The sequence below is a fragment of the Ambystoma mexicanum genome, chromosome 5p, assembly GCF_040938575.1.
Source record: "Ambystoma mexicanum isolate Mex_15411 chromosome 5p, UKY_AmexF1_1, whole genome shotgun sequence".
NCBI classification, from domain to species: Eukaryota; Metazoa; Chordata; class Amphibia; order Caudata; family Ambystomatidae; genus Ambystoma; species Ambystoma mexicanum.
The window spans coordinates 414609935-414634246 of NC_090930.1; the positions used below are offsets into that span (position 1 = coordinate 414609935).

General features: G+C 42.3%; 1 protein-coding gene across 1 annotated transcript in view; it reads right to left on the minus strand.

The window, feature by feature from the left end:
• The window catches only part of ADGRG4 (adhesion G protein-coupled receptor G4), a 1571349-nt gene that overhangs the window by 554918 nt on the left and 992119 nt on the right, over positions 1-24312 (minus strand). The window contains exons 16-17 of the mRNA XM_069612803.1: positions 8709-8754; positions 6831-6934 (exon numbers count right to left, since the gene is read on the minus strand). Coding sequence (XP_069468904.1) covers positions 6831-6934; positions 8709-8754 — 150 coding nt within the window. The remainder of the gene's footprint in view (positions 1-6830; positions 6935-8708; positions 8755-24312) is intronic.

The following is a 24312-nucleotide window of genomic DNA, read 5'->3' on the forward strand; positions in this document are numbered from 1 at the left end:
CAATCAATGGCTCCACATACTCCAGCAAACCCTGCTATGGCATAGAATGCGCGTACTGTGACAGCCCTTGTGCATGCATCAAATGGCACGCTATGCATTGTCTAACAGTTCAGAGGATCACATTGAGAACCTAATGTAATGCCCCCTGACTGAGAGGACTGGGAGATGACAGACGTTATACCACTGGTTCTCTGAAAAGAGCCAACGGCAAAGAAATGCAAGACGCACACAATCTTTACTAATGGTGGTAAGGAATGCCCTGACATGGTTGGTGAGTTGAGACCTTCCTCCCACTGTCATGTCATCTCAAAGATTATATTGGGTGGGAAACAGTATCTCAGGGTGACCTCCTCATCTGCCATTTGGAAAAGAGTTATCCTCCTCCTATGTATCCTCTTCATCTTCAGCCGCCTTCCTCTCACTAGATGTTGCATTGGCATGATGCCCACAGGATCCACTGTTTTGGAGATGTGCATGTTCATCAATGTGTTGGTCTTTTATACTGCGAGGTCTTATGGAATTGGAGTGCCATTAGTCTGTGGTTTGCTTGGATGAATCAGTTGCCCACTTGGTCCACTTTTGATTTGGAGCAATTCCAGATATGCATTTTTTGGAGCAAATGGTGTGTTCTGATTTTGTGAACCAGGAATTAGGGGCATTTGTGAACTTGTTGGTGGAAAATTCCCTCTTGCCTGCTCAATTTGGTGTATTTGCATGCTTTCCACCCACTTGAAGCATTTTCTATGCACATTTCCCACTCCTTTTAGGACTAGGCAACATTTCTTGAATGAGGCACATCTATTTCTGGCACATTTGTGGTGTATTACTGATTTGTGCTCTTTTTTTTCTTTGTAGAATCTGGCCCTGGTTGTTAATCATGTAGTAGTTTCAGGATTTCGCTGTGCTCCTTTCATTGGGAAATGGTTAGGCTTTCTAGAATCTTGGCTAGAAATGGGTTCTTAAGAATGGCTCTACTGAGTTCATGTTGCATGCTCCATGCTTCCATTAGTGCCACTGGACTCATCAATGTTCCTTGCTCAACAGGACTCCACATTTGAATCTGTTGTCACACACCAGTTATATACCAGTTGGTAGGGTTTTCTGGAACCTTTCCCCTTGTAATAAGGTTTCCTTTGTGGGGTTGTCCTCTTAGTTACACTTCAGAGGTTGTAGTGGTATCTGGGAAGGGTGTCACGGATGGCACTCTATTAGGAGTGGCACAGGACACCCCGAAAGGGGTTGGGTTGTTGTGCCAAATAAAGTGTACAGACAAGAACACACACAGCGGAAAGGAAGAGACCGAAGAGTAGGCAAGAGTAGCAAGGGAAAAGATACGGAATGAATACCCTCTTGGGGTGTATGCAGATATAGAAAAAGAGTATTCCACGAACCTTGGAAATACTCTAGCCTTCTGCACAGTTTGCTATAACAGAGGCCCACGCTGTTTGCTCATGACTTGGAACAGCAGCTATGGATGTCTGTAATGTAGAAACGAGACAAGGGAAGGGGCAGAGGTTGACTGATGGGAACCAACAGACACGCTCTGTACAAAAGGGTCTACAAACAGTACAAGAGAAGATACTACAGACAAATCCAGGAAAGGAGGTGATAGCAAACTAGCAGAAGGAAATGAAGAGAAAGTCGTGGAACAGGATAGGATAGCAGAGGACAGTAAGGAACAAGGTTGAGAGCTCAGAGGAGCAGGGAAGCAATGCGTAAGCCCACAGTAGGACTGTAAGGTAGAAAGCCCAGAGGAAAAGGGCTTAGGGCAGCAGAGTATAGCAGACTGCACGGCAAGGATCCCGTAAGGGCCGGGCAGTAAGGAGTGAACCCTGAGGGACAGGGTCGCTGAACTTTAGAAGGTAGCAGAGGACTGTAGAGGGCTGCTAGGCCGAGAACCCAGCGGAAAAGGTAGGTAGTAGGCAGCGGAGCGTGATAAGCTGCAAAGTAGGAAGGCCCAGAGGACAAGGGCTGTAGGTGGCCGGAGTGAGGCAGGCTGCAGAGCAGGGAGCCCAGAAGACGAGGGCTGAAGGCAGCCGGAGTGAGGCAGGCTGCAGGGCAGGGAGCCCAGAGGACAAGGGCTGAGGCTGGAAAGCAGCAGAGCGTGATCAGCTGCAATGTAGAGGGTCCGCAGGGCAAGGGCGGAGGCTGGAAGGCAGCAGAACGTGATCGGCTGCAAAGTGGAGAGCCCGGCAGGGCAAAGGCGGAGGCTGGAAGACAGCAGAGCATGATCGGCTGCAATGTGGAGAGCCCGGCAGGGCAAGGGCAGAGGCTGGAAGGCAGCAGAGCGTGATCGGCTGCAATGTGGAGAGCCCGGCAGGGCAAGGGCGGAGGCTGGAGGGCAGCAGAGCGTGATCGGCTGCAATGTGGAGAGCCCGGCAGGGCAAGGGCGGAGACTGGAGGGCAGCAGAGCGTGATCGGCTGCAATGTGGAGAGCCCGGCAGGGCAAGGTCGGAGACTGGAAGGCAGCAGAGCGTGATCAGCTGCAGTGTGGAGAGCCCAGAGGAGCAGGGCTGTGAGGCAGGGAGCCTGGAAGGCTATGGCTGGAGGCAGCAGGGTGGAGCAAGCAACAAGGCAGGGTCCAAGCAGGAGTGAAGGTAAGCAGCATACAAGATCCGTAGGAAGATGCAAAAGGTGGAAGAAGGACTCTCAGATGCAAGAGGCTGAGCCACTGCAGGCAGCAGCCTTTATACTGCCTAGCCCAGCACAGAGGCAGGCTAATGGGTTGCACCTGGCTAAGCACACCTGCAGGCAATCGGCCACCTCCCTTTCTGTTCCTGGGCTGGTGGAAGCAGGGCAAGTCCCTTGGGCTTCTGGGGGATGTAGTTCCTTTGATAACCCATAGGAACAGCCAGGAATCAATGCTTGTAGCCAGGTGCATTGTGGTATACGTAGTTTGTGGGAAAAATAATAACGTTCCCAAAGTAAATATAGATGGATCCAAGAGTCTGTTGCAAATAAATGATAAACAAATAGTCCATATTGAGCGTAAATGGATGCGCCCATGGCGCAGGCATGACAAAGGGTTACCGATATCGTCAAGACAAAAAGCACAAAGTGGTTATGGCACAAACCGCACCTAACAGACATCGGGAGCCAGTTTTCACACAGGAATATCTTTCAAAGGAACACAAGGGTTACACATGATTCAGAGTCCTGTGGGGGAGCAGTGCCTGATATATATATATATATATATATATATATATATATATGTATACATATATATATATATATATATTTAGTTGTACGCACAAATAAGAGGATCCATGGATAACTGCTGAAGGCATTTCAAAGGAGCACAAAGGCACATCAGTCTCCAACTTCTATGACAACTACTTCCATAAGAACATACATGAATTGCACAGTTACATGATGGTAAGGTCTTGTGATGAATCCTGCAGAGTTCGCACAGAATTCCTGCCTAAAGTCTCATCCCTGGTGGCCAGGAAAAGGCAGCTGCTACCTGATCCATACCATGGGGTTGGTATTAGCCGGGAAGATTACCTGGGAGGAGAACGCTACCAAGAGAATAGGGTGACTCCATTAGGAGAGAAGCAGTATTAATTTTCTTAAGAAGATGCGATTTCCCTAATACCAGAATACCTAATGGCTTGTTGTCAGAGTAATGCTTCCTTTCCACTATAAACCCAAAATGTCATTGATGACAATCCTTATGATCAACATGGGATTGATATTTGTATGAATCAGAGAATCACTACCATCACGTCTGATGGTTATGATTCTCCATTGGATGTGAGTTATGAAATCAAGAACTAACATGTAATTCCTTTAAAACCTTCTCCTAAAGATGTATTTTATATTGTATAAATCCTTTAAACAGAGTGAATTAAATAAGAATAAGATAAATCCAAGAATGAGGGACTTCAAATCCAATAAGGCTATAGGTACTGAGACGAGGAAGAGGGTCGCAGAGGTGAAAAACTGTAGTGTGCAGTCTAGTGGCTCTAATACCCACACCTTAGTGGGACTTTTGAATATGTAAAGCCCTTTTAGAGGGAGACCATTAGACGACAGCAGCAGTGGGAGCAGCAGAAGCAGAAATAAGACACCAGGTCCGCCGCTGTGTCTACAGCGAGTTGCGGTGCCGCAAGAGTTGTAGGAGTTTGGAATTGGAAGTGAAGAGATCGTGGTTTGGGAAGCAGTGCAGATACCGGCTGTCCCGTGGGAGAGAGGAACTCTTGAAGTCCCTCATTCTTGGATTTTTCTTATTCTTATTTAATTCACTCTGTTTAAAGGATTTATACAATATAAAATACATCTTTAGGAGAGGGTTTTATTTGTAATTAACAAGATTAAAGGTGGGAATAATAGCAGATAAAGGAATAGTTAGTGGAATCAAGAGGACCAAAAACAGAGCCATGAGGATCTCTATGCTGAAGCTAAAGTACAGTGAAAGATTAGCCACACGAAGAAACTGAATAGGTACCATCAGGTAGGAACAAAACCATTTGTGAACATAATGTGAATACCTAAAGAAGAAATAGTACAGGAGAGAGAAAAGAGTGATCAAAGATATTGAAAGCAGCAAAGAGGTCAAGTAGAACAAGAACTGAGGAGTGCTTAGCATAGTCACAACTAAGTGAGGAGCTAGAGACATACAACAAGGTAGTCTCTGTAAAGTAGAAAGAATGGACCCTTGATTCAGCAAAGCGGAAGAGAATCTTGATTAAGATAAGAAGATACATGAGTATGTACCACGATTGCAAGATGCTTTAAAAAAAAAGGAATACGAGAAATAGGATAAAAGCTCATAAGGCTTTTTAAGCAGAGGAAAATTGGCAGTGGACAGGTACATGTTACAAATCATAGTTAGGTAGGGGCACAGCAGAGGAAGAACCTTCAGAATAAGAGAAGAGGGAAGAGGGTCAGAAGGGGAAATGGTTTGATGGGCATGAACCAGATAATTTGGCAACATCTGACTCAATAAGAAGAGAGTAGACAAAAAGGTCAGCATAATATTGCTTTATGGACAAAAAAGGAGAGAAGTCATGAAGTGAAGATTAGTTTTCAAGATCAGTGGGAGAATTCACTTTCATCCAGTGATGCTCAGACAGTCGGAGAGTGCAACATAAAGTACAAAGAGCCAGAGTAAGCCACAGCTGGACAGGCCTATGCAAGGGAGACAAACAATAAGCAGGGTAGAGAGAATCAAAAGTAGAGCAAATACCTGAGCGGGAATTGATGTGACTGAGTTCACCCAGAAAGTAGAACACTTAGTAAGCAGCAAAAGGGAGATATGAGGGTAGACACAAAAGCAAATGGAGCCAAGAACATGTAGCGAGGGAAGAGGAGAAGAAAGTGTAAAAGCAAAACAATGTCTTAAATGGTCAGGAGAATAAATAAGAAAGACAGAACAGAAACCGAACAGATTGAAGGAATAGTAGAAACAATGTAATCAAGAGATGTACCAGAAAGATGAGATGGAGATGACAGTATTTGGTGGAAATAATAAGAATCAAGAATAGGAAGAAAGGTAATATAAGTAAGAACAGTAGAAGGATGCATGTGTAAGTACTCTACAAAAATAAAAGGGGTATTAGATGTAAGTAGCGAGTAGAGAAGACACACACACTTTAATTTTAGTTTTTCACCATAACATGGGCTGAAGGTTTGTCCCTGAGTCCTGTCTCATCTGTTGCCCTCAAAGGTAAGGTCCTTTCTTTGCTTTGCCCAACTCATTTTTTATGGGTGTCTAAGTGGACCGTCTTCCACTTTCAGCTTCTAAAGGTGCTGCTTGCCATCACAATATGTTTCCAATGTCTGTCAATCTTGTCTTCTATGCACTTAGTAAGCAGGATTGCCTACACATACTCAGGGACATCTAATAAGCGTCAGCCTCCTTCTAGGCTAACATCAATCTGGTACCCAGAGTCACGCACTCCTAGGTCTGATCAAAGATCATGGTTGAGGTCTGTGGTTGTGCTGTGCTTTATTTTTGGCTGCATCAGTTATTCCATCTGTCTCATCAAGTCAGGAACTGTGTGCTCTTCCGCTCCACGACCTGATTATGCACTGTCTGCCTTTCAATCATATCACCAAATGAACACTGCTATCTTCTAGCCGAATCCATGTGTGGCCTGCCACCTAATGTAGCACAGCCCACAATGCGCTCTTACTCCAGCTGGTACACTCCAGCTGAAATCACAGGGAAGTATGATGTTTACTTGAGTGGATGTAATATTAACTGTATGTTTCCCCTGATTCCCATTTGAAGACTTGTGAACGTTTACATAATGCTAATCAAGATCAACATGAAGCTGTCATGGGGCCTACAGTATGTCTAGTGTATGTATAAGTGATTTATGCCTTTCAGACACATTGTTAGAGATGCCATTGTATTATGTACTAACCTTATGGGCCTGGTAATCAAAGACATTGCTTGTGGCTTTAAACTTGTAGGTCAATGAATGCATTTCTTTATTATTTACATCAGTCCCAATGCTGGATTATGGGTCCTGCTCTGAGATGGCTCACACTGTGTTTTGAGAAACCTATCACTTTCGCACTGAAATAAGCGGGTCCACCATGCACATGTATGATCAAGCGTGTCTTCTTCGATTTATATGACTTTGGATTAAGGTGAGGGTTGGGCTTCCCATCTCTTTAATAAGTTATGGGATCCTAACAAGAGTGCGGGGTAAAGGAAATCGATTCCTTCAATATGGCTGGGATTCCATGTAATTCACCATAAAATGTACATTTTCAATATTGACCATAACAATATGTATTTTCGTTCAGTAATGAGTTGTAATAAATGTTTACAGACTTCAAAATATTTAATCGTCAACTAATCTGATTTATTCGCTTACCATTAGAACTCCAAAGTGCGTGAGATGGGTACAGTTGCAGGTTGTATAATTGGCATTTGTAAACACCAAGTGGCACCCCGATGTGTCCCATCCACCAGAATGATCTACACAGGAGAGAGGCAAAACTACATCAGGCATACTTTTCAAGGAACACACTGTGTGAGGCTTCATTTTGGTACTGGGTAACCTCATTGGACATCATGGTAGGCAACAATAGTGCTTGGTTTAAACAATATGGAACATTCTTTTAACATCTGCATTTTAATGCTTTAAAAACAGAAGTACTACTCTGTTCTAATTGTACCCCATCATGGACAAATCCTCCTTGGTCAATAGCACTGGGTCAAGCTCCTATTGCAGCAACTATAGTTTGAAATCGTGTAATTTTGCTTGAGGACAAGCTCTCATTCACACCTTAGATTAATCAGGTGATTCAATCATGCTTTGCGCATTTGCTCTTTTTATATAGAATGCTTCATCTATTCTCTTTTAGCCATCAGGTCACTATAAAGAACGCATATATTGACTCTTGGTTAGATGATTGCAATTAACTATATCTTGGATTGCTAACAAAATCAATCAGAAAACTACAGAAAGTTCAAAATGCAGCCTCTTGTATCCTCTAAGGCGTCCCAGAAGAGGAGATATCTCTCTGGTCTGATGCAACTAGATGGGCTTCCAATAGCAAGGAGAATAGAGTTCAAAGCTCTTTGTATGGCACACAAAGCCTATTATCAATGTGGCCCTCAATTTGTTAAGATATGTTCATCAGATACTACCCTTCTCGCAATCTCCGGTCAGCTAATAGCCTTCTCTCCACCGCCTCGCCCCTCAGCCAAAGAGACTGGCTGGACTGAAGAGCCTGCTTTTGGAGATCAGAAACATTGAAAGTCATCTGAGGTTTTAGACATTTTTTAAAATGCTGTTGTTTGAAAAGGTGTTGCATTGCTAAACTTTCTTCTCATCTATGTAGCCCTTGCCAACTTATAATCTGATGTCTTTTTTAATCTTTTTGGTAGTTACTCATGCTTCAGCTTGTTTTATCCTGCCAGCGGTTAGATGCCCCTCCCAGGGTGAGTTTGATCTGCTATATAAAGAACTTTAACATAGAACAAGGTAATATAACACAACACATGTCATCCTGAATGGGCTGGAGGACGTAGGTGATGGAGCCCACAGCCTGCGTAGCTCGAGGAGTAGCTCAAGGCGCAACTGCCACCAATATGGTCTTTCCCCTTCCAAGAGCTTCTGACCTTCCCCTTCTTCTCCGGTGGCCCACCTATCTCTTCTTCTCCACCTCTCTCTGGCCCCCCCACTGACCGCTCAAAGACCAGCATGAGCTCCTGCATCTGCCCCTTCAGCACACCAGCCCTCCGGTCATGCTGTGTTCACAAAGCTGGGTCCTTTTCTACCCTCGATCTTGTGTTTCCATGCACTCGGCTGGAGTAAGCCCTGAAATAAAATGTCTAACGGCCAGTTGGACATGGGGGACCCCCGTATTGCCACATGTCATACCTGAAGAAATATTCCCAAAAAATGCAGGGTAATGAAGAGAATGCAGCAAATATCCACGCCTCATAATGAGTTCAAAAACAGCCCGAAAGCCACCAAAAAGACCACAAATATTTCACACCAGCCAAATGATGCTATGGCTGCTCCCAGGTGAGCCACAGCGGTAAAGTGGACATTATCTTTGCAGAAAGGGTTACTATTTCAGACCTGTAGCCTTACCTTTGCATGTCAGATTAGGAGTTGTCATGGTAAACTATTCAGCGTGTACTTATTACATGAAAACAATTGGTCTGTCATTGTACGCGAATTTTACAGTGATGATACACAGCTAATTCTTGTATAGAAGTAAAAGAAAATGTCACTTACTATTCTTTTCAAAATCCCAAAATGCACAATGTACTGGATCTTTGTGCTGGAAGAACAAGCGGATAATTATTCAGACTCGCATTTAAATGAAATATCATTATTCGAACTGCGTCATTTATATTCCATTAGTGAACTTATGCATTTACCTGCATAGCAAAAGGATGTATTTATTAATAGCAATGCCTAAAGTAGTCCCTGCTCCTCTTTTATCAGAATCAGGAGCACTGCATTGTGAACATACATTCTGCAGCAATTTGAATGGCAACACCTTTATTCTATCTGTGCGCCTCGGAGCGTAAGATCCATCCCTTCTGAGGAATGCAGTTGAGGAGGGAACAGAAGACAAATCTGCAGCCCGCGAACAGTAACACCACTCTAGCCAGAGAAGAACTAGCCAATGTCGCGAAGTGCTCACGAGCCAAGGCGGTCTCACATGGTTCCCTCTCAGCATCTAAAACAGGTAATCCGACAAAGAGTCAGGGACGTTGCCCTGAGGGGATTCCTACGTTTGCACTAGGTCCCCTTTCCGTCTGTGTATTGGAAAAGAGAAGTGTACAGAGACAGCAAAAGCATCTTTGCAACTCTCTTTTGCACTTCGCAGTGCAAAAGGCGTGCATGGCAGGCAGCAGTAACGATTTCCTAGGTAATTCACCTGCTTTTTTCTGGCGTAAAAAGCAGGCGGATTACATTGGAAATCATTGGTTTTACACTAGCATGAAAATCTCATGCTGGTGTAAAACCTAATAGTTTTTTGAAGGCGGAGGTTAAAAGGTATGTGGAAACGTAACTCCCGTTTTGATCCGCCCTCCAACTTCAAAAACAATGACAACGCCCTGGAGCATGAATAGAGTCGATAAAACGTGCGTAGCATCTTTGCACCTCTCTTTTGTACCTTCATTCACACTCTGTAGTGTCACAAATACGCAATGGGTGAAAATCAGGCCCACATTGCCTGAGGGCTATTAGGGTCACGGTTATTGTGCAGTAACATACATTTCATGTGTAAACATTTGACCCATGAAGTTTCCGATACTCCACATTTTAGTACCTTTGTTTAGTAGTGAGGGGGCACTGAACGGAATATCCATTTCCTCCTCCCCATACCAATGCGCAAGCATTTATTCCAGCAAGACATTTTCATGAAATTATATGATATGTTATTTATAACGCACCTGTACACAAGTGTTTCTAGGGATATGTTGGGGTAAATGCTGAGGATTCCTATGGAATCCGCTGTTTTTTTACACTAGGACTGGGCTAAGCACCGGGATTCCATAGCTATTTATTGTAAATGCTGCCGGCTAGGCGTAAATTTCACTACAAACTGCAAAAGGGGATTTCAACCACATTTTTCAACTCCCTTTTGCATTTCATAATACAAATGCAAAAAATGACTGAATAGTATTTGGATAGCTCAGAAATTGAGCAGATCAGTAGAGCCACCTTTGCTTAATCCTCAGCCTAAAACTCCTTCACCTGATTTTACTCCTTAAAAAGTATTCTCGCTACCAGTGGTAATTTTGGAAATCCACCCAATTGGAGAAATACCAACTTAATGCACGGTAAGGGGATTGGATTCAGTGAATTTATTGGCAGTAATATTTCAGTGAATCCTCAAGGCCATTTTGTAAAACTTTTTAAAAACTTTTTTATTTAACATTTAAATCCTCATCTTGAAGAAGGACTTGGATTATGTATGGTAGCGGATCATAGTATTACCATAAAATTAGTCTAATGCACAAAAGGCTCAATGTTTAACCATTAGACGGTAAAAGCGGTAAGAAGGTGGGTATCCGAGAGGCTCCTATTTTTAACCTCCTTTCAGGTTCCTAATACAAACGTTGTTTTCCTGGACTTGATAGTTTAGTTTTAGTTTAGTATTACTACCATAATGGTTTCAAAGCGCTCTATTATTTACCAAAGAAAAAGGAACAAACTGATGCAAGAGATGAGGAAAGCACCACTGACAATTTCTTTTAACTCGTTGGAAGCAGCTACGCATGCCTTTACAAAATATAACTTTTAAAAAGTTCAGTAGACTTTTTATAATTTTAGCTTTGCCTCCGGGATGGTGGTAAACATGTGAGATACTTCAGGGTGGTACTACTCCACCTTGTTATCAGAATGGATTTACTGCTGGCAGTATTCTTTTGGATTACCACTGGTAAATACCCCCCTACCTGTTATACGAAGGGTGCTAAAAAAGGCAGTATTGGTGCAATAGCTGTCAATTTACAGATATCATCAAACCTGTACCGAGTACCATGCCCAAAGATGCCCCAATGCCCCACCCACCATATCTGGTGTGATGCTGTAGTGTACATGATGCACAGGGATGCCACTGTTATTCAGTCAGTTCCAATACAATTAGTTGTTGAGTTATTGAGACCTTCTGATGGGAACTAAGAATATCACAGTATTATACAGAGTACCAAGAGAGGAATTAGTAGATACCTTAACTTGAGTCCCTGCAAGACCTTTAACCTATCGTACATTGTTGCTTGTGGTTATCCAGATGAACCAACATCTCACAGAGTTAAAGGTGGTGAAACCTCAACCTGCATTTCTGATTCCCATTCATAAGAGCCACTTTTCTCCAAAGTGATAATTCCATGCAGGGAACCACAAGCATGTGCACTTGTCTCCACAATGAAATATTCAATCCTTTCAGTGAAGGGTGCAAAAGTAACACATAATCCAGCCAGATCTGGCCTTACGTGTCACTTTAACACCATTCACTAAAAGGATTTATAAATGCCTCTCCCATTTATGCATGTTGAGAGGTAAATAACAAGTTTCCTATGGCAGCCCAAAAGCTGCCAGCTTCCCAAAAAATCCAATACATTTACCACAGCAACAAAATCAGACGCTGGTCTAAGAGTATTTGTTTTTGGCAGAGTGGATGGAGGAGGTAGATACAATGACTGTGTTCTGCACACGCCTCCATGCCCAAATACAAGACAATCTGCTTCCATATTAAAACAAGTGTAAAACCATGCATGGTTTGTACACCTAATCTATCACTCCAGGGTTTGGAAAATGATCCAAATAGTGCTAAGAAATATTTGTAAACCAGAAAGTAGGCTCTATCTTCATTCCCTGAGTGAGTCAGGAGCATCTGACCTCCCCTTAAACTTATTGAAAGAGCAGGAGGTGGGTCTCGCCACCTTTGACTGTATGGTGGAAGGGTAACACATTTTGCCTAAGACTGTCCTTCAATACATGGCATGTTATGAGGAAATACCCACACTCCACTTCATAGGGACTCAAGGGATCAAATCTTAGGGTGATATGTTCCAAGTCATTAGCAAACAGTATTCATGTGATAATAACCTACCCTATTATCCGTTCTCCATCTTATCTTTTACCTTGACCAGAGACCGAAGCCTAAACGTGTGGCAGTATTGATTAACTAAGGTGCCACTGGAAATTTAATAGACCATGTTTTCCATATAAAATATTGATATCCATGTTTAAATATCAAAAACCCAATACTGCCCCTGTAGTCAATGGATCAGATCGGAAATTAGGCTTAATGGAATCCAAAACTATTCATTTAGTCATGAAGGTCATACTGGTCAAGAAGAAGAAATCGAATTTGAGCTGGGCTAATACTGCCCGTGCCGTGATAGCAGTCTGTAGTTCCTGTATTAGTTCGGAGAATTGGACACTCGCTTGCATCGGCTTTCATGTGAGAATGGCTGTCCTCATAATGACTTAAGAATACTACATATGCTGGCATGTGTTCTGTATGAAGAGGACAATTAGCTCCTGCACACTAGTACAACTGTCCAAGCAATCGGATGGCTGGTGCCCGCATACCCTTCATATGTTTGTACACCCTGAAAGTGCAAGAGGTTAATCTGTGTCCTTAGCAACAGGAGTGCGTACATAATAGTTTTAAATTCCACTACAAATCCCCAGCTTCCTCTTCCCTTTTTTCCTCCCCAATGATGAATGCAGTTTATAAACATGTATTGCCTATCATGCAATACAAAACATTTTACATAATTATTACCCACTGCTCCTAATATTGGTAGATCATAAAAGAAACTGCTAAAATATGTGTAAAATGTGACCTGCGATGGGCCAAAACTGTAGATATATCTAAGCAGGGGATACAAGGAGCCCATCATCAGGATTTATTGGATTATTGGAATTCTGGGAAGTTTTTCCAGCAAATTCGCACATGAATGTTCACCAAAACTTGGTGGTATATTTATGCAACACTTATATATTCTCAAAATTACGTGACAAACATGTTGAACACATAAATAAGGTGCTGCAGTTTTAGCAACATTTCAGCGTCTATGCAAAATATAAAATATGTGCATTCCACGTTACATACACTGAGGTTTGAGGTAATTATTTCACTTTGATGACATCTTTATGAGTGCAAGCAAAACAGTAGTGATCATAGGTTGGCCAATGCCTCAAATCTTAGAGGTAATCATGAGTTTTCTTTGCTTTGCCAATTTTATATATGATTTATGTGCAATTTTCTAGTGTCATAACACAATAAATCATCTTAATTAAGAGGGATTCCTGTTTGAACGGACAGTCGAAGCACCAAAGGCATTGCATCGTTTAAAACAATTCTTATGTCTGGACCCAAACTCTGAGTTGCCGGTCCGGGTTGCCATTTTATGACATTACTCAATTACCCATATTGTGCATCTGATAATTTAGTTTTTGCAACATCTCAGACAGTGAGACAATATATACAAAAAGTGAAAAGGATATCAAAGCCATTTGGTTAGCTTTCATGAAACAGCAACATGTGGGGGGCGCTGTTAAGCAGCCAAAGGGAATGGAGGTCTAGAGGAGAGCTCAGGCCATGGCAAAATCCTGAAAGCTTAAATATCCTTTTAATGTTGGAGCTGTACTTATACACTAATCTCCAGAGGGAGCCGAGACTGCTGTACGACTAGGCACACTGAAAAAACATTTACAAAGTGTGTTCACAGAATACAATATAGGTGTTGCGTCTGTGGATATTTGGTGACTTCTGTGCTACACACTAAGCAGTTAGTTTGAAGATCTGTGTGATATTCTTAGATTAAACAAATAATTACACAAATAAATATTATTCTAAAAGCTGACTGTGTGGGCTGAACTGAAAACTGGTGCCACTAGTTGAAAGAAGGGGGGCAACAAATTTAACATGCATCAGGACTGTGGCGGCTGACTTCTCCAGTTCCCCCATAAGCATTGGTTGCCGAAGAGGAAGCACACTTTGTAAATGAACTAATGCAGGGTTGACTATGGCTTTCTATGCCCTGAGACAGTTCCATCAGAGTATCAATGCCACTTCAGAATATGCACGTGAAGTTGTCAGCCTCTAGGCTATTGAGTTTGTTATATTAAATGTAGCATTTAGCATATACCGCTTCACTGTAATAGAACCCTTATTCAGTATATTATTCTGAAAATGCCTGAAGATCTCTGACGATGTGTATGTCTCAAATAATGGCTGTATTGTAAATAACGGGTCAAGGGAAATTAAGCTGATGAGAAGGATTAAACCTACAGCTCCTGAGTATGCTGGCAAGGTGAGTATTCCAATGATTGAGCACCTAAGGGGTTATGGCCTACTTTTAGCCAAATCGCCAGCACATTTTGTACTTAGCATGCATGAGTAGGCATGATGACACCCTTTGAATGATCAGGAAAGACCTAGTGGTGAAATGAAAGACATACCTTACTAAATGATAGACATTGCCTTCCACTGTTGGATCAGCCATCTCTGAGATATTTTCACAAAAAAATAATGGTGATATGCACCAATAAAAGAACCTTTTCAGGTGAGAAAAAATAACAATATTCATAATGTTTGCTTTCAAATACAGTAGTTAAGGAATGTTAGTTTTCCATAATAAGCTTGAGTATCTTACTTGTTTGGCATTTTGTTGTATCTAATGCTCTTTTCGGTATATGGTAAAACACATCAAGCATATCCATGAAAGGGTATTTCAATGTAAACAATGATAGTTGCATTTAAACAGTCAAACATTCATTAACCCAAGAAGCACATTGTGGTCTGTGCAAATGCATTTCTAAAGACAAATTATTAGCAGAATTGTTCTTCCAGAATATAATTCATGTGCCTGGCATTCCGTCAGTGATGATTTATGATAAAATATTCCAATAAGCCTCCAGCGTTTCGCTTTGTCAACTAATGTTCTTGGTATGCGAAGTCTGTCTATCATTGAGTTACCAACCACAAACCGATGGACATACGGAGAGACTACTAATAAAACAGGATCTATATTTCTTTTGCTTACAGCCCCTAAAATCTTGGCATTTGCTTTAAAGTGAAACACAATACGAATACAAGAATGAGATCTACTACTGAATAGGTATTTCACTATTTCTTACCATGTTCGTGCAATCTGTACCTATGTTCACCAGGGTACTAATGATTAACAGTCATTTTTTTATCTGCTGTATGTTTTCCATTCAGTTTTCCTACAACCGTTGAGACAACAAAAGTGAGTCTTAAAACGTGTCTGATTGTTTATGTCAGGATCACCGTAATTTCTTGTATCCAACAGGTTATGGTTTGAGCCAAACACCTACACCTCAAAGGTCACAGTGCAATAATGCATTACTTTATAGGTTGCCTATCATATTAATATTTAGAAGAACTATTGAATTCATTCAGCTTTACATAAATTGTAAAGGAGCATCAGGGGCACTTTTAGCAGCTACCCCGATTACCAGCAAGAGGGTGCTTGGGCCCCAACAAAATCCCTGCCGCAAGAAGAAAGACTCAACCATGTGGCACAAATTGCTGTCTTTATCATCAGACAAAATGACAGGAATTACACTAGAACAGCATGTCGCTTACAGAGCAATTTGCATCCCCCAAAACCTATCAGGGAAGAGGATTGATCAGTTTAGGAAAACTATATATGTAATACATAGGGGTTTGTTTTGTTATTGGATCACCATATCTGTTGGCTCCTCTTAGGACCACCGCTAAAGGTAACAAATATAAAGCTGCATGTTAGCAGGGAAACAATTGGCCCTTGCAACAGAATATGCCTTAATGTCAAATGTAGCTAAGGATTGGACACAACGCGTCTTCCCAGGGACCTTGGACAGCTGCCAGCCTGAGTGAACCTTTTCAAGGCAATACGAACGATCTCGAAGTTGCTGCATGTTGCCATCATGTTGCCATCTCTGATCGCCTAAGCCATGAGAGAGTACATCCAGTTTTCAAAATGTGTAGTAATTTTATATTTCCACCTCTGGCTTGATGGTAGCAGCTTTTGTCCATCTACCTCGAATGAACAGTCATTGTCCTGGTCCTCCAGGTCATGTGTGTATGGACCATGAAATGGAGCTCCCCTGCTTGCAAATATGAGGATGTTAAGCTATATTTCTTGCAGGTGTATTGTCGCATTGGTATACTAAAAACGTTCTGTCTCTGCTCATCCTTGGCCAGGATGTGCACTGTGTCTGTGCTGGAAGTTCTGTCTGTAAGCCTCTAGCTGAATTAGACAGGCAGCTTCTCTGTGTATTCAAAGTCTATCTTATCTTCCCCATTCACTTCAGCGCACGTATGGCCTCCATCTTTGTTCTTATGGCTTTTCATGCTAGTCGCGATTAAGCATGTGCAACCTGGATATATCTATTCTTGGCAACTGGCTGTTTCTGCTTAGCAAAGGATATGTGTGTGTGTCCGTCCTCTATCTGCGTGAGTCATAAGCATCTGTTTCATGTCTAGCAGTAATACAGTTTGTGTAGCTTTGTGAGTGGATGCCTATATGCTTTGTGTCTACATGCAACTACATCGTGATGTCTGTGATGACATCATTTTTTCGAGTTTAACGTCAGTCAACTTGTTTGATCAAAGACAACTCTATCTTCTCTATATTGTCAGTTGGGTATGGTTTGAATGGTTGTCTGAGTGAGCAAGGTTTCTCACATCTGCGATACATCGACAAGGGTGATGAAGGGCCTCTGTAATTTCCCTGTCATGTGATTGCAAGTTGGGTCGGGGTCACGAGGGCAACACTTGGACCTCCATCTTCAATCCCCCCTCTGGTCGAAGAGTCGACCACACTCCCTGAACGACTCTCTCAATTCGTATACAGTTCGCGAGCCATTGTTATTGTTCTGAGGTGCCCAAGGTACTTTGCATGGTCATCCAGAATCCAGGCCACATAACTGCAATCGCCACTATGGTTGCACTATACACATTTTCCTCAATTTCTTTTTACTTTTTTATTATTTTTATTTTTATGATTGAATTTGAAAGAATATTGTCAACCTTTTACACTACAAATTATTCATAGTACAAAACGCATTTAAACAATCAACCATTCAATTCATTAATTCATCTGCCATTTTTTCCCATAATCATTACTAAAATAAATAAAAAAACATGCTTAAAATTATTAAATGAAAGAGTCCAAAATATATTTCATTCAGTTAAAACATTCAACCTGACCAATGACCTATACCATACATTTTTGGAAAATTGCCCAGCATGCGAAGCTATCAAATTCAGCAACGTCAACTCATGCAGCCCACTAAACAGAATTTTTGCCCACAGCTTGCATGCCGCCAACCTCCTAAGTGACATCAGAAAGAAAGCCCAAGTTCCAACCCTATGGCCTCAACTGGAACCATTACTGGTAAACCCACCAAGGATCGCAAAATCTTTGCCTCCAATTTTGGCAACCAATTAACTAGTCTCATTGAGAAAACTGGTGGTGCATACAGAATACAGGGATCTATTGAACACTTGTATGCTCTGTTTTTTCTCCTCCACAGATGGGCCCCCTAGGAGTCGATAGTTTTCTTTAAAACCATCCATTTCCTCCATGCTTTAATATAAATGGATTGAGATACATGTGTCGTGGTCATTTTTGATTTGATAACCACTCCTAGATATTTATACTCCTCTACTCATTCCAAATGGACAGCAGCTAAATTGCATTGAAAAGATAGCACTCAATAGGCACTCCCTACCCACAATCATTACCATTATTTTTGTGGGGGCTCAAAGCCAACTCTTTAGCAAAAACATGTAGAGCCTCTAGAGAATGTTGGAGGCCTATGGGCTTGCAGTCGTAAAATAACCGGATCGTCTGCATACGTAATACAATGGATGGCTTAATTAGCGTAGTGTGGAGGGAAATTACGTACCCCGCTAAGTGCTACTGCTAACTCTGATGCATATAAATTATAAAGCAAAGGGGCCAAAGGGCACCCTTGGTTGAGCCCTCTGTTGATATCAAAGTCTCTACTGAGGGTTCCTTCCTGTGATGTTCTTACCCTCACCTCTGTGTCAGAGTATAACATTTTGATAAAATACAGCAATGAAGGGTCTATACCCCACATTTCCAGCTTCTCCCACAGCCTTGATCTAATAACACTATCAAAGGCTGCGGTGTAGTCTACAAAGGCGACGTACAGAGCAGATCCTGTATTGGTATGAGCATTCGACATTAAAGTCAAATGTGCCCATATTGGATCAATTGTCCCACTCCCCTTCCTAAAGCCTGTCGGGTGAAAGGGCAAAAGGCCCTTCCTCTTCACCCAGTTAGTCAAAAGAGAAAGGAGAATGGAGGCATATAGCATAGCACTGCAGTCTAGCATCTCCAAAAGTCTAAAGTTAGCTGGCAGATTATTTGGCCCTTGCTTATGTACAGGGATGAGTATGGAACTCCTCCATGTACGAGGAATCCTTCCCTCATCACATATGTAGAGGAAATAATGTTGCAGCAAGGAGCCCCAAAAGATCGGATCACTCTTAATTACCACATTAGACAGTCCATCTGGGCCAATGCCCCTGGATGTTTTCATTCTGACAATCAAGCCCTCCAAATCTATGTCCTTAATACACTCATCGACCAGTGAAGACCGCATGGAACAAATCTCCCCTCTTCCCTCACTTCTGAGTCCAACCAGAAAGTCTCCTGAATAAATACGCCTCATTGGACCTCTGTTACACTACTAACTTCTATTACAGCCCTGTCTGCCTCGTTAGTACGGATCAGATGCCAATACCTCTTGAAATTATTTGTCCGTTTGAGATAATGAATAAACTTCAAAGCAGCAGAGTTTGCGCCATGTCTGTAACATCTTAGCCAAGAATTAAATCTCAGTCTCGCAGTTGCAAGTATCTTTTTCTTATTATCCCCTCATATGGTATTACTTACTTACTTAGTTTTACAGCATTAAGCTCTTTCTTTTTCTTGGCAATGTCAATATCAATTTTTCTGATAGTCAAGTGTGTTGAAGGGAAACTTGAATACAGTTCCTGACGGGAACAGAGGACACTGCGTCAGCTGTGATTTCAGCATATTACATGTCTTCGTTTTTTCATCGTCTTCTGTCTCTAGGTCTAATAATACTTTCATCCCTATAGTTTTTTCAGTGGTTTTCCTGCATTGTGATATTACTGCTCTGAAACACAGAAGGAGAATAACAGAAGTATCAATGCTGATACTAGTACTTTCAGTCCGTTATCCAGCAATGTTGGTATCCAGGAAAAGATGTATGGCAACCAGTCATCATCCTTTCCTGCAGCATTTCTCTCTGCCTCCATTTTAGTGTGCCGGTCTGAAAGTTCAGTGATAGCCTCTGCCAGGGTCCCATTCTCTTCATCATGGGTGGGTTTAAATGTAAAGCAAGAAGTCCCAATTTTGTTGCACAGCTGTCTGAGGTCTAAAAAATATCGGTTCTGTAAGGCCATCCACCTGTCAGCTCTCAATTCTTCTTTGATGGCATTGAACCCCTTAACAGTTGAATTTATCGTCTGCATCAGCTTCCATTGTCTGCTCTTGAGCAATTTGGCATTCACATTCGCTTGGACATCTCAGTCCTTCTGAACAGCCTATGTTCTGGTGGTATTGCGTCAAATGTATCTAGCAATTTTGATGATGCATAATTCCCCATCTTCACTCTTGTCAGCTGTACAGATCTCTTCTTCCATTGATGAGCATCCATCTTAGGGAATCCATCTACTTGTATGTCTTTCTGGGGTACTGCTAATGCTGGTATTCTCAGCTGTACGAGAAAGCATATCCCTCCCCAGTTAGGTGGCAATTGCATGTATGCCTTTGACCTGCAGGCCCAGTAGTGATCCATTGGCACAGCAGTACAGACCCTCATGCCAGGTATCTTCGATATCTGCTTGCATTTATTCTCCCCCATTTTTCACTGGACCATCATTCTGAAAAAACAATGAAGCACTCTTGAGCAGTAAAATTGGCATAGGACCTGCTTCATTCTCTACCCATGTGAGCATTTGTGCACTTGCTTTGCATTCCTTAAGGCATTTGTTGTTTTTTTGGGTACTATTCCTACTGCAACTGGTAGTAGCATGTGTGCTTTGCTCCCACCCATTCCCCCTTTCCTCCTTCTGCTGTGTAGATATGTCCATATACTTATAGCTGCGGTGTTTCACAGCATCCTGGCATTCCTATTTCCTTTTATCCTATTTTGAGGCATAGTCATTCCTTTTGTGTCAGTACCTTTGATTCCCCTTTGTGTGGGCTATCAGGAATGTACTCTATTGTCTTACCAGTGCTCCAGTAGTCATCTATCATGTCTTGAGTCTATATGTAACTGCAATCAGGAATGTACTCAATTGTCTTGTCAGTACTCCAGTAGTCATCCATCATGTCTTGATGGGACTATCTTCATACGGGAACGTCCTCTGCGACATCCATCTTAATGTGGCCCATGTCCCTTGAAATCAGCCTCTGCTGTGCAGGCCTACAGATGCATAAGGCATTGCGCTCTGGTGTTTGGAATTTTAGTGCTGTAAATGTTCTGGATGTAATCATGGCATAGGGGAAGAGAGAGCATACATAACAGCTCTCCTTTGTACTTTCTTTCTCCACCTTGGTCATGTGTCCATGCCAAATGTTGTTGGCGATATGGGCTGAATCAGTTACATACAAACTTATCTGGTCAAAGTCTATGTCTGTACTGCGTTTAAGTCTTTTTACTTCTTTGGCAACATTGGTCATCTGCCCATACATGGCTTCCGTAAAAGCATGGATAGGGGTTGCGTTGGTAGGGGTCAAAGCATGGTAATGCGAAAATAAAATCCTTTGTAATGCAAAGAGGGTAAAGAGGGTAAAGAAGTAGAGACAATAGAAGGCGCGAAACATCAATACAGCAGTTTGAATCACAGTTGCCATTTTGTAGTACCGGATGTCCTCTGTGTTGTTCTGAAAATCTGTGAGTGTCTGCTGAAAAGGTTCATTCATGCATAATTATTTTATCAGTGTGTTAGGTTAAGCTCTTCGCCTAAAATATTGGGTTAGTGCTTCATAAAAACAACCACATGAGGCGTTGTGCTCTGGCAGTTGGAATTTCAGTTGCTACGAATGCTCTGGATGTACTCATGGCTTGGGGATGAGAAAGAAAACATATCAGCTCTCCTTTGTAGTTTCTTTCCCCACTTTGATCATGTGTTTGTACCACATGTTGTTGGTGATATGGGCCGAATCAGTTAGATACGAATTTAACTGGTCAAAGTCTATGTCTACACTGCGCTTAAGTCTTTTTACTTCTTTGGCAGCATTGGACATCTGCCCAGATATGGCTTCTGTAAAAGCATGGATAGGGGTTGCATTAGTAGGGTTCAAAGCATGGTAATGCGAAAATAAAATCCTTTGTAATGCAAAGAGGGTAAAGAGGGTAAAGAAGTAGAGACAATAGAAGGCGCGAAACATCAATACAGCAGTTTGAATCACAGTTGCCATTTTGTAGTACTGGATGCACGCTGTGTTGTTCTGAAAATCTGTGAGTGTCCCCCGAAAAGGCTAAATAATTCGTAATGATTTTTTTATTGTCTTAGGTTAAGCTCTTCGCCTAAAACATTGGGAGAGTGTGCATAAAAACAACCACTCCCACACCTAAACGGATTCTAGCACTGCTTAGTAACATTATGACAGTGGGGTCTCCATGGGTTAGACATGGGTAGGTTTGTGCCACGTAAAGCAGAAGAGCATTTAAAAAAACTACCTAGGTGGGATCATCCACTCAGTCTTGGATTAATTACAAATCTAATAAAGTGCTCCTCAAAGGTTGTGTGCAGGTACAGAATCATGTATTGTGAAAAAACATAGTGTACCTAATCTAATTCTGTGTTTTGTCCTTCCCTAACTCTAGTCATTGACTGAGTTAATCTTTGCTGCAATGCTTCTCCTTTGTCTTGTTCTTCTTCTTGCATCAAATCATCTTCTTTCTGGCAGGAGAAGGTCTCACCTCGGCAGAGCTTGATGTCAGCAATTGAAATTCCAGGCTTTTTTTCCTGCTCAGCTTAACAGCGTGATCAGTGGCCTGCTCTACAAGGTAGGGCCCCTCAAACCTTTTGCAAGCAACTGAGTCTCCTGGATAAATCAGTGGTTGTTTCAACAGTTTATAGTTTGTTTCTGGTGTGTTGTTGTCCTCAATCTTCTTTGACATCTCCTGCCGGGATTGAAACTGTTGAGAGATAAAAGAGGAACTAGCCAACATTGAAGGATGTACTCATGCATGTAATCTCCTAAAACAACAGCAGAACTGGTGGTATCTGTCAGTGATCTAGTGGGAGGAGCAAGTGGAAGTCAAATGCGGCGTCCTGTCACCGCCTCATGAGGAGTTAAGAGGTGGCTGGATCCAGGCTGGTTGCGCAATGCGGACAAAGCTAGTGGTAGACAATGAAGCCATACCCTTTTCAACATAGCTTTAATTTTGGCTATTTTATCTTTTAGCAGGCCATTGAGGTGCTTGCATATGCCATTCGCTTGTGGGTGATAAGCACAGGAGAACTTGTGCTTGATCCCCAATAGAGCCATTATATGGTCAAAGATCTCATTTACGAAGTGTGCAACTCTGAGAGCAACAGGCTGTGAGCAGGGACCAGCTTCGATCCACCAGGAAAATTGGCATACAACCACTATCATGTAGTAGTAGCCTTGGCATACTTGGATCATATCAACATAGCCTACATGAAGATGTTGAAAAGGCCCAGTTGGTCAGGGTATTAATCCTCGCACTACACATACAGTATGGCCCGCATGAAACTTTTTTACAGACAGTAAAATATTCCATGAATGCGGCTATACGCTCTGCTATATTTGGACAGCACTTCTCTTCCCCAATGTGTGCAGCAAGTATGTCACTACCTAAATGAGTGGAATGATGCAATGGTGTGAGCTCAATCTGCAACAATAGTACTGCTGTCACTAAATTGCCTGTGCTCTCCTGTTGCCATAATGCGTCTGTAGAAGATATTGAGCAACCTCTCTTCAGCCATAATTACTTTTCTTCTAATGGTGCCTTCCTCTGAAACTCCATTATGTGCATGACAAGTAGTGAACTATACCCTTCCTTCAATATCATATTGCGCACGTGTATACGTGTGTTCAATGGAGGATTGCAAAATATGCTGCCTGCTTCACTTCTGCGTCTGCAGCTACCTTGCCACAAGAGACTAGGTCCTCCCCCTTCGTGTGTGCTTGGCACTTCATCTGCTGCTATGGCTGATTGAAGTTGTAGCGTGTCTATGGTCTGCCCATTAGGGGCGCGTGCTCCTCCTTTGCCATTGTGACAATCCAGCATTTACTGTAGATGTCATGTAGGCCGAATCGGAATACACTGTAACCTCCTTGTCTTTATGCACTTCTAATGCCATTATGAGAGCCACTAATTCTGCTGCTTGTGCTTAAAAATGTGAAAGCAATCTCATGCTTGTTACTACTTCGACTGTCCCGACTGATTTCAGTCTCACCACTTCTGTTCCAGTATGCCTCTCTCCCGTCGTTTGGTCTATACTTGATGAGCCGTCAATGAAAAGCATCTCTCCAACCTTAAGGGCATTCTCCCCCATTTTAGGAATGTTGTCATATCGTTCCATGTACGCGGTACAATTTTGCATATGGTCTCCCTCTTCCACTGGTTCAGCTAAAAATTTTGCTGGATTTACAATTCTGTATCTTACTATTTTAATAGCTGGATTTGAGATAATTACCTCGTATCCAGATGCTCTATGGATGGTCAATGTGCTTTTGGGCTTTTCGAGGATCGCAAAGAGGGCATACGCCGCATAAAGTGTGGTGATGCGCCCCATTGTGATACTCATTGATTTTCCTACTGCGAATGCAGCAGCTGCCAAAGCTTCTTCGCAAGGGTAATGTCCTCTTATCACTGGATCTAAATGCCCACTATAGTAATTCATTGGTTTGTGTCCTAAGATTAGCTTTTGCATGAGCACTGCCGTCATCACTACACTGCTGGATTGTGAGAACAGGTAGAATTCGTCATGATAAATGGGAATCCCTAACACATGAACTGTGCATATTGTCTTCTTCAGGTCCTCGATCGCTTCAGTCATTTTGTGTGTCTCTACCAGGTTACTGTGCACCATCTGTGCCTCACAAAGACCACCTAATAGGCATCTTGTATATCTGCTGTAGTCAAATACCCAGACTCTTCAATAGTTACAGAGGCCCAAGAATTGCTGCATCTCTCTCACTGTCTTCGGCTGTGCCATGCTGAAGATCGCCTCCACCCTTTCTGTAGTTACATTTCGGCCTTCCTGCAATATCAACTGTCCGATGTACAACACGTCCCCCTGGTAATATTGATG